The sequence below is a fragment of the Brachionichthys hirsutus genome, chromosome 9 (assembly GCF_040956055.1).
Source record: "Brachionichthys hirsutus isolate HB-005 chromosome 9, CSIRO-AGI_Bhir_v1, whole genome shotgun sequence".
NCBI classification, from domain to species: domain Eukaryota; kingdom Metazoa; phylum Chordata; class Actinopteri; order Lophiiformes; family Brachionichthyidae; genus Brachionichthys; species Brachionichthys hirsutus.
The window spans coordinates 10,375,097-10,385,561 of NC_090905.1; the positions used below are offsets into that span (position 1 = coordinate 10,375,097).

At 39.8% G+C, this 10,465-nt stretch overlaps 1 protein-coding gene across 1 annotated transcript in view; it reads left to right on the plus strand.

The window, feature by feature from the left end:
- Positions 1-9,102: 9,102 nt before the first annotated feature.
- Positions 9,103-10,465, plus strand: part of LOC137899524 (transcription factor HES-1-B-like) — a 2,588-nt gene continuing 1,225 nt past the window's right edge. The window contains 1 exon segment of the mRNA XM_068743561.1: positions 9,103-9,239. Coding sequence (XP_068599662.1) covers positions 9,103-9,239 — 137 coding nt within the window.

A 10,465-nucleotide genomic window follows, 5' to 3' on the forward strand; every position in this document is an offset into this window, starting at 1 on the left:
TCATATTCTTGGCCCTAAACATGTTTTGTCTATTCGCAGCAGTAATGTGCTGCAGACATAATGATGTGCAAGACATTTTTGAATGTAGATAAATACATTTTTGAACATGACTTAAAGGCCTAAATACAGTTTAAAAATACAGTCAAATTTGAATGAACATTAATCACAACTTTGATTAATGCAAGAAAGTATTTCCCTATATTTGTTTTATTCAATAAACATAATAACTCTATATGAATGTGAGCAGACAGCAGTGAAAATCAACGTGTCTGAGTATATAATGTAGTGGCTACAATCCATCCCAGCTGGGCTCACTGCCACATAATACGCATGCAGTTAATGTCACCAAACTGAGCATAAATTGACATCTCTGAGACAACTGGCAAACAGTTAACATCAAAATACTGGACGTGTGGCACAGGTTGGGTTACAGCGTGTCATCTGCAACAAGCCTAATGAGCGCGCGATGCTGCTGCATAGCAGCTGTCAAAGTCTTGAAGTCTGGCTGAATGGATCGAACTGCAGACCCAACATGTAGAGTCCTTTACTTTGTCTTTACAATCACAGATGCTAGAAATCCAAATGGCATCAGAAACGCAGTTGCCACAGAGTGATGCCTTCCCTATGTCTAATGGTACTAGAGATCTCAGCTGCGCACCCAGTGTTGCTAACAACAGCGCAGAAGTCATCTCATTTTGTGTCAGTGGAGATTATGCTGACAATGCAGCATATTACAGTAATTGTAAATATTTTGTACAAACTACTCGACAGAAAAATCTTAATTCTCAATAAGGATTTTATTACAAAAAGCCATATCTGTGAAAGGTTCACAGACTTTCAAGGGTCCCATTTGTACTTGAAATGATGTGACGACAATATTGCTTCACATTGCACCCGGACATGTGTTTTTTTTTTCACTTTAACTTGTGTTTAAAAAATTTGAGTTGAATGCTTGCAAGAAATGCAAAAACATGTGTGATTCTTGTCTTGGTTGACAGCCCATCTCCTCACAGAGCAATGGCTGTTTTTACCATTCATTTTTTCATCCGAATGTGCAGCAAAGACGCTGGTGCATAAGAGATTCTCTTTATCCTAACTCTTTGTCTCTGCTAAGACCCTGATGATCCATCAGAGCACAACAAGACAGAAACAAGCAGGAAGCTGCACATTTTTCAAAACGGCGCCTGCAATAAAATGCTACGAGCGCACAACCAATCAGAAATATTCAGAGCTACAAACACCACCCCCAACGATTTTGTATTTTTGGAAAGCACATTCCTCAAGAAGGCATTTCAATTTAGTTTAGACCATGGTCCCAGTGGTGGAAACATGAGTCTCCCCAAAGGGTCCTATAATCCATAGAGAAAGCTCCACGCAAAGACGATATACATATGATATTTGCTAATGATATACATACAGACACAGATAACAAAGACTAACACTGGCTGGAATGAGAGGAAAACACCAGAACAACACAATAAGACCCAGAGTCAAAATGAGCAGAAGAACTGGAGGAAGAGAGCGAGGAAAAAAAGCTCCCGCTATCGACGATGTGTAGATAAATTATCCCCGTTTGAAAAAAAAAATAGAAAAGTTCGAAGTACTTATCAAGCCATAAATCTTGTGGCCAGGAATTAAAAAAAGTTGAGAAGAAATAACAAACACCAAACGTCATGCTGCTTTGAATGTCTGCCGTCTTCCCCCCACACCGCAGGAGTTCAAAAGAATAATAACTTTGCCCTCACTCATCACCACCCAGAGAAGCGTTAGGGCAGCTTGTAATATTGTTTTTCTTCTTCTTCTTTTTTTAATTAGTAACTGATCTGATCATTAAGGGCAGGAAAACTCAGCATAGCCATCTCGAACCAGGCAAGTAAATGAAGTAGCGACGACGTATAACCCTTATATTTGTCTGATGACACTTTGTAGCAGTGACACCAGACTACTTGCTGTGACCAGAAGGAAAATTCTACATTAATCGAGGAACATAGAGTGGAAAGGAAAATAAAAGCACGACGGGGTTATATTGAATTAAGTTATTCAAGATCAAAATATTGATTCTGTTTTCATTTAGAGTGTGAAGCATAGAAACGCAGGCTAATGTTTTTGTGTCGAAAGGTTAAAGCAGCTGTCTTAAGGTATCTCAAAAAAAATCCTTCATCCTTCTGAGAACGAGTAAGAAAAAAACAGCCCCGAGAATAAAGGAGGTTGAGTTAGGCTCAAGAGGGTTAAAAGACAGTTAGAACAAAAGCCAGAAGGGAAAAAGATGGAGGGGGAATAGATAAAGCGGCGGAGTAGTACTGCAAGGCTACTGATGGAGAACAGATGGAGGGAGCCGGAGATTGTGATTAGTAATACATGGGGACTGGGCCTCTGCAGTGCTTAGTGTTTAGCGTTGGCTGGCCCTGGGGCGGCGTCCTCAGCATACATCCCCCTTCCCTGGTACTGCCTTCACTGGCCAGAGACACCTACTAAGTCTACTTGCTTTTCCATCCGCTCAACTCGGAGCAACAATGAGACCATTTCTCAGCATTTACATTCTGGAATTAAACAATATGTCCCATTGGTATGAAAGTGTTCCTAAAGGAATTACACAGCTGGTCTCTTTGTTTATCTGCTCTATATTGCTGTCTGAAATGTATTTATGCTGTGAGATAATAATAATAATAATAATAAATAATAATAATATTTTTCCATGACTGATCCCAGTCCTGATCCTCCTGACAGCTTCAATTCAACCATCATTCAGCACAGCATAATTTCAGCAAAAGCTTCAGTCTGCGGAAATAGGGTAACTCGAGCTGCTCTAGATTGTAATCAAAGTGAAAATAATGAGTGCAGGACAAAGGCCGGTGTTATTACTCTAGCTGGCTTAAGATATCTGTCTCTTCATTTTTTCTGCTCTATTTCCATCTCCTTGTCCTCTTGCAGAGTTCTAGAAAAACAGAAACACACAGCTGAACAGAGGAGGCAAAACAAAAAATAAATAAAAGGAAAAAGGATGGATTGTGCGAGGCAAGATCAGTGATTGAGGGCTGAGCACAGGATGGCAGTAGTGGGGCAGCAGACCCTTATCGGCCCCCTCCATGCTCAGGGACTTTCAAATGAACTAATTCGCCTGAGGGGATTCTTCTCAGCTTATATAAGGAACTAGTAAGTTAAACATACATGCTTTACAGCTATTATGGTAAAGGTGTGTGTTAATGTGTGTGTGTATTTGTGCTCATGTGTCCTCATGGGTATGTGAGCATTTATGACCTGCTGGCCAGCCGACTGAGGCAAGCAGCAGGTCGTCAAAATGAGACGGCATCTGTTCCAGGAAATCCAGGCGGTGGCAGCTACTGAGACGAACTGGGACGGACACCACAGCCAGTGATGACATCAGTGTACGGTGGCCCCATTGGAGGTTTTCTGATTGTTTTTCTTTGCAATAATACAAACTAAATGGTATGTGACTGCAATTTGTAAATAAATATGGGGCCTACTGCAAATTTGGCATGCTGCAGCCCTTCCGTCTGTCATCATGCAAATCGCTTTGATATGTGACACAGAAAATTACAATAACATTTTAATATATCCAATGGATTTTTCCTTTGTGTTGTTTTTGTTTATGCTTTTTTTTTTGCCTTTCCAAAATTCCATTATTTATTTATTTGAAGTGGGTTTTTTGCCATCTTGTTTCCTTTGTTCTGCTAGCGTCACCAATATTATAAAAAACTATTTAAGTAATGAATTCCAGATCTGGAAATTTATGTTTATTTCAATATTTTACACAAAATACGCCAAAACATCACATTTTGATTCTTCAGAACCCTCTGTGCAGACATGCACTTTTTCCCTCAGAACTGCAATAGTGTGCTACAGGCACAGAGGCAGGTGCAAAACCAATGCAATACATTCTGTAATTTTCACACTCTCCCACTTGCCAAAAAATACTTGGACCCAGATTCCATGATTTGGCTGGAAGTTTTATTCCAATTTCCCCCCCCTACCAGCCACCAGCAGAGGACTCTGTTCATGCTGCATCCCTGTTTGGATGCAGCTCCCAGGAAATATCTTGAAGTAACTGGCAATGGAGTCACTTCAAACAGGCTCAGATCTATGGCACACTGCGATGTGAATTATGCTAGAAGAAGGCACGAGGGCAGCAATTACAAGACATGACTAAAGAGGAACAGCCGTGAAAACAAGAGGCCATGAAAAACCATCAAAGCCATTTTTATTCTCGATGTATTCTGTAGAAGGTTTCTCTGTTAGCAATTTATAATCAGGATATAAATGAGTGAATAATTACATCACTGTGTGGAAATTTGCATTAGACAGTTTGAGTCATTGATCTGTATATCTTTTAAATGTTTTTTTTTATATTAAAAAAAGAGAATAAAAACATCTAAAATGTCTTGGGTACATAACTGGAATTTAAGGGGCGTGTCCTATTCAGCATTAATTACATGAGCAACCCTCCTCGTCATGGACTGTAAAACATTTGGATGCCATCCTGTGTTGCTGAACCACTTTAGTCAGAGCCGCACAGGGTTACCGCTGAGTCTGATGAGGATGTCCATGCTGTTGCAATCATTCATTCAACCAATCCCATGCTTTTAATGGGCTTTAGGTCGGGGCTCATAACTGGGCTGCCCAGAACTCCCAGAAGGCCTCCACCAGCCAATGGTGCAATACAATCGTGTTGCCCCAGCTGTGGCATTCTTGTAGATGCAATTTTTACCCAATTGTCATGTTGTTGTTTTAACAAGGGAGTGGCCATTTGGTACTGGTATAATAAAGGTATTGTGTCTGTTTCTTTAAATATTGTGCATGTATTGTGTGTGATGACAGAACATTGTTGAGCATATCCAAACTACGTTAAATCTAATTATTACCAAACTAGCCTTACATGAACAATCAATTCTAAAATAGAGAAACACAATCAAAGAGTGGTGCATTTTTTAATTCTTATGCAGAGGCCAGACTAACCATAATAATCCACAGGAACTAATTTAAAGTAGGCAACTAGGCAATATTTTCACCTGTTTTATAGTATGTACCTGATAGTTTGTGAGCTACTGCATTCCCATCCTTTCCTTTTATAATGACATCTCTCCGATAGAGAATAGAGAAATCTTTTTACCTAGAAAATCGCAGGACCTCCACTTTAATTCATTTATTTTAGAGTTGAGCTGTGGGCTGTTGGTGATGTGAGGGGATTGGTATGCGTTTGGATGCTCCAGTGCCTGCAGGGGGCAGCGGAAATGTATTGATGGAATATAGAGGTCTTGACTCAAGCAATTTATAGGTCCCACTTTTTCCCCATCGGAGAAAAAAAAAGTCAAGCGAATCACAATAAGGGCTGCGGTGTGCAGAGTTTCCAGCTGGGTTCTTTCTCCATGCTTTTGTGAGGAGCGTCTGCACGGCAGGCAATATTTAGAAAATATACATTAAGTGACGTCAAAAAAAACTGAAAACGCAGACAGCAGCAATATGGTTGTTTTGGGATTTAATACAATTGTGTGTGATTAAATGAGTAAATAAAACAAGTCATAAAAGTTGCTTGTGTTAATGAGAGAAATATATAAGAAATAAAAAGAAGGAATTAAGGAATATTTACAGATCTTATATGTGAAAGTGTGTGCATTTGTGTGTACAGCATGTTTTTTACATCCACCTCTTTTCTATCAACCACTAACATAAAAAATACAGGTTATCCAAAACAGGATTCAGGAGTATCTGCCTTTTCACAGCATAAGCATTTTCCAACTGTAGAGTTTTACAACACATGGAAACCACTAAACATGGTATTCCACAATTAAATTACCGCTCTATTCCATAGTCGCTGGGAAGTTAATGGTTGGTTACATGCTACGGTTACATGCTATGTGACATATTTATTGTGCCAGTGCGTACACGACTGCAAGAAACACATCAATACTTTACAAGTAGTTGGTTGCCAAGCCACAGGTACAACACTATAAATTAAAAGTGATTTAAAAATTTGACCCACCGTAAAAATAAAGGCAATGTAAGGAAAAACTGAGCTGCTTAAAAATATTAGAGAGCATTCAATTCAAAGGATATATATAAAAAACAAATACAACCAATATTTTTGAATGTCTGATATGTGCAATGTTTCCACTCTCAATTACAAATGGCTTTTGTTTTTCATTTGTAAATTCACAAACCTTTCATTTGGACGACTGCAGCAGCTTGTGAGGACGGCCAGTGGGCCTCAATCAGCAGCGAGATTTGTTTTGCAGCATCCCAGTAATTAACTGATTGATAATTTCTGAGTTGCTTCCCCTTAATTACGGGGATGATTGTAAATGAACATGGTGAGCTTGTGAATTGGAAGCGACCTTCAGATCGCGAGACACCTCTCCAGATTTCTGTCGTGGCTGGTCTCCGCCCACATTCTGCTGTGGCTGCCCAAGTGACACTGAAGAAATCTCCTGCCTGGGCCCCTTACCACATTTATATGATCCTTTTGGATCTACAGCAAAACAAACAAAACATTTTATTTCATCGTTTAAAATTAATGTGCAATTATATTCCATTAAATTATTATTATTTTGTTCTAATTAGATTTATACATGTATTAATATTGCCACTTAATTCTACAACTAGAAAAGCACTCAGAGAGCACAGACCTCCACCAAGCAGCTCATTCCCCTCATAATTGGATTTACACCATCCACATAGTGAACGGGATCATCATCAAGAGGTTCTAAATTGTTCTTGATATTTTTATACACCAACCATGAAAAGTAAAAGTGCAATCGGAGTTGATGTGTATTTGTAACTGATTTTTGAATCCATGAATGGGGTTTTCAATGTTAGAATTGAAAGTTTTTTCCTGAACTCATTCTGGATCTGATCCAGATGAAATTCGGTGGTGAGATAGAGGTCTCACAACGAATCTCGATTTCCAGAAAATTAAACATCTTTGAACCTGTCTCATGGGACACTTTTATTTTATTTTCCAGTTTGAGTGCTTTATGGCAGACAAACTACATTTAAGGGTTGGGATTATAAGCAATATGATTTGACAAAGCAGTCCGAGGAGGTTGCAGGCTGTACATGAGCCAGACAGTGTCTCATGTACTCAAGAGTGACTCTGCCATGTGTCGGACTGTCCTGCAGCAGCTGCAATCAAGGCCTCGATGTCGGCCATTACTCCCAGTTGATGGGGGGGGGGGGGAGCGGAACATCCTCATTATGGCTGCCTGACAAAGATAAAGGCCAGTTAAACCTCAAGAACCGCTGAGCTATCCATGACCCAGTTGCTCACCTTCCTGTGACATCGCTTACAACATGGAGAGATGGGGGCAAAAAAACAAAAACAAAGATTGTATTCTCTACACACTCCTCACTAAGTGTTTCTGGCTAATCCCCATAAATGAAAAGCAGTTGAAAAGTCAACAGTGTTTGTAATAGCTGGTGATATAAATATCCATTTCAATTTTGTGGTACCTCTAAAGTATGGGGCCTCTTTTGTCTGGGGATTGTTCCCTGGCAAAGCGCCAGTGAGCTATGCTTGGATTTTCTTGTCTCTTTATTTCAACATTTCCTAGCAAGGTACATGAAATATCTTCTGATATACAGAGCTGAGGGGCAAACTAAGATTCAGACCAGAACACTGAAGCATGTGTATGCAATTCAGTTCTAAGTCCAGATGGAGTCACAATGGAGTTTTGTTTACTGTGTCATTAGCATTTATGCATGCTTTGGCAATGCCTCCACAATTGCAGCACAATCACATAATTTGTTTGCATGTGAAAGTGTTTTTCAAGAGTTGAGCATAGGGACATTTTCCAAATGACTGTTTATTGTCTGATACAGTGAGTCGAGAGCCAACCTATATGCTTTATCTTTTAAGATACAATGGTTGAGTTGAAGCAAGCAAGCGAGGATGTTGTGGTTATAGAACTTGCACAAGAGTGTTGTCAAATGGCTAAAATGAAAGAAATTGTGAAGTTGAAAAAATAATATTTACTTCCCAGATACCTCAGCTGGGTCAAAATGCATTAAAGTACACCTGTATCTCCTTGAGTTGCTGCCTCAATCTTGAAAATAAAAATAAAATAAAAATCTTACACTGTCTTTATTTATTCTTTGAGAGTCCAAGGAGCCATCCATCACTATTTTTCACGAAGCTTTACCACCCAAACTGCTCTTCAACATAGGAATGTGTTCTTCTGTGGGACCGGCTGGAGGCCTACGGCCTGTCAAAAAGCCTTTAAACCAAAGACATATTCCTCTTTATCTGTCAGGAAGGTATTCTAAACTTTTTCTTACCTGAATGGAAGCAAAGTTCAAACTTTTTTGTCTATTTGCGAAGTGTATCAAAATGAATGCAGTAAAAAACTAAAATGATATATTATTGAAACATAATCTGGTTCATTTAAATTATGCCAGAATAATATTCATAATTATTTATTATGCCAGAATAATATTCATAATTATTTATTATGCCAAAATATATATATTTTTAATTTCTTACCAGTTACCCTTAAAAACACACTTCATACCTAACTACACACTAATACACAACAGCACTGATGAGCTGAAAATGCTGATATTTATTCAAGACATTGTGGAAAAATAGATTTTATTTCAATGATAAATGAACGCAAAAACAAAAATAAACTTCATTTTGTATTCATAACATTAAATCCCACCAAAGCCTCAACATGCTCTCCTTTCAGCGTTAACAGAATAAACAGTAAATTATACATGAGAAGCAAGTTTGAACCTGACCCCTTAAAAAAACAGCCTAACCTGCAGGTCAGGCATCAGACAGCAATAACAGAATCTACCATCGGACCTTTCCTCGTCGTGTCAACAGAGATAATAAGGGCCTTGGTGGAGGGCATGACATTAACACATTCTGATACTGCAGCCAAACAAAAGCGGGGCCTCTGAGCGTCCCTGTCAAGAGCCGAAGAATAGAAATACAGTAGTTGAATAGCCATGCAGCCAAATCCAACACCACTGTGGCTCAAACAATCGGTGCTGTGCTAATCCTCCTTCATGGGGTCTGCATCCCCTGTCATGCCCAGCAGTGAACCATACTGAGATGCGGGGTCGGCGACTGACACGTTAACAATGATGGCGTCCTGGGCCACAGTTGGGGCTATATGCTCTGCACTGCTGTGCGTGGAATCTGCATTGCGGAGTATAAAAGAGATGAGCAATGTGTTAAACAAAAAGCTGCCCGGGTGCTCAGACCCCCGTCAAGAGGCTCGGTGTGGCCACCCATCATAAACCGTTGAGCTTAGCATTCGAGGCATGCAAACGGTTTGGCCACGCCCACCTCCTCTGCCAATCACCCCGTACGTCTCATGTTTGGGTTGAGCCTGCTTTGCTGTCCTCTGCTCTGCTCTGGTGGATCTGACAGCTGTTACCAGGGAAGGTTACTCACTGTGCGCATCCCCCTGTGCAGGCACACAATGACCCCGTAGCCCCGCCTGTCTAGCCAACCAGCTCTGAGGCGCCACGACCAACAGACAAGGTGAGGAAAACGAGCTGACAATGTCACCCGTCCGCCACTTGCATTTCACACCAGATAAGCACCTGAAGATGGCTCTTTTTCGCGCTATAACCGAGCTGACTGAAATACAGTGACACCATTTGTGTTTTTTCAAGCACATAGAAGGAAGGCTTGGAAAAATAGGTCAAACGCCACATAGATGGGGTTCAACTGAAAATGACTGCTGTAAAGAGCGTGGTCGTTTGAATGGAGGGCTGCAGTAGCGTTGAGCAGAGAAGGGTGGCGCTCTTACTATACTTAGATTTTTGAATTTCTTTATTTCTGTATGAATAGAAACAAAAACCGGTCATAGAATGAATGGTGAGCAAACAGACATTGATCTGAAGCCTATTAAACAGTTGCAGAGATGCATCCAGCATAAAGCAAAAATATGGAATATATTCCATCACACATCAAGGCAGTGTTTGCATGTGTGTTTTCCGATGTCAAGTATTTGTGAGTGGATGCTCACTAACGACCTTAAACATACGCCTTTTAACCACAAAGACATTCCCCTCAAAAGAAATAACATGCAGTTGCTGTCCTCTTTTTTTGTCAATGTAGTTTTATCTTGGATACAATAAAAAAAATATCACAAATGCCAATATTTCATTTCCTTGCATTGGATGATCTGGGTATGGTCTACTGCACACTTTATTATCCTGAATACATTTTATCTCAGCTAGCTCAAATTGTTTCTCGGGTAATACACTTACAATGATCCATCCTTTGTGGTGTCGACTGCCTCGTATTGCGTTTCTTGTTATTTACAGATATAGAAGATGTATTTATGGTATGTTATAGTAATTGATGTTTTTGTGCTACGCTGATGTGATATGCAGTTTGCCAATTGGAAAATAATGAGGGTAATAATGGCAAGCCACTCATTAAAATTCATCTGTTGAGCTTTTTTTTTTGCAGCTTGAGCGTGAGTAAAATGAC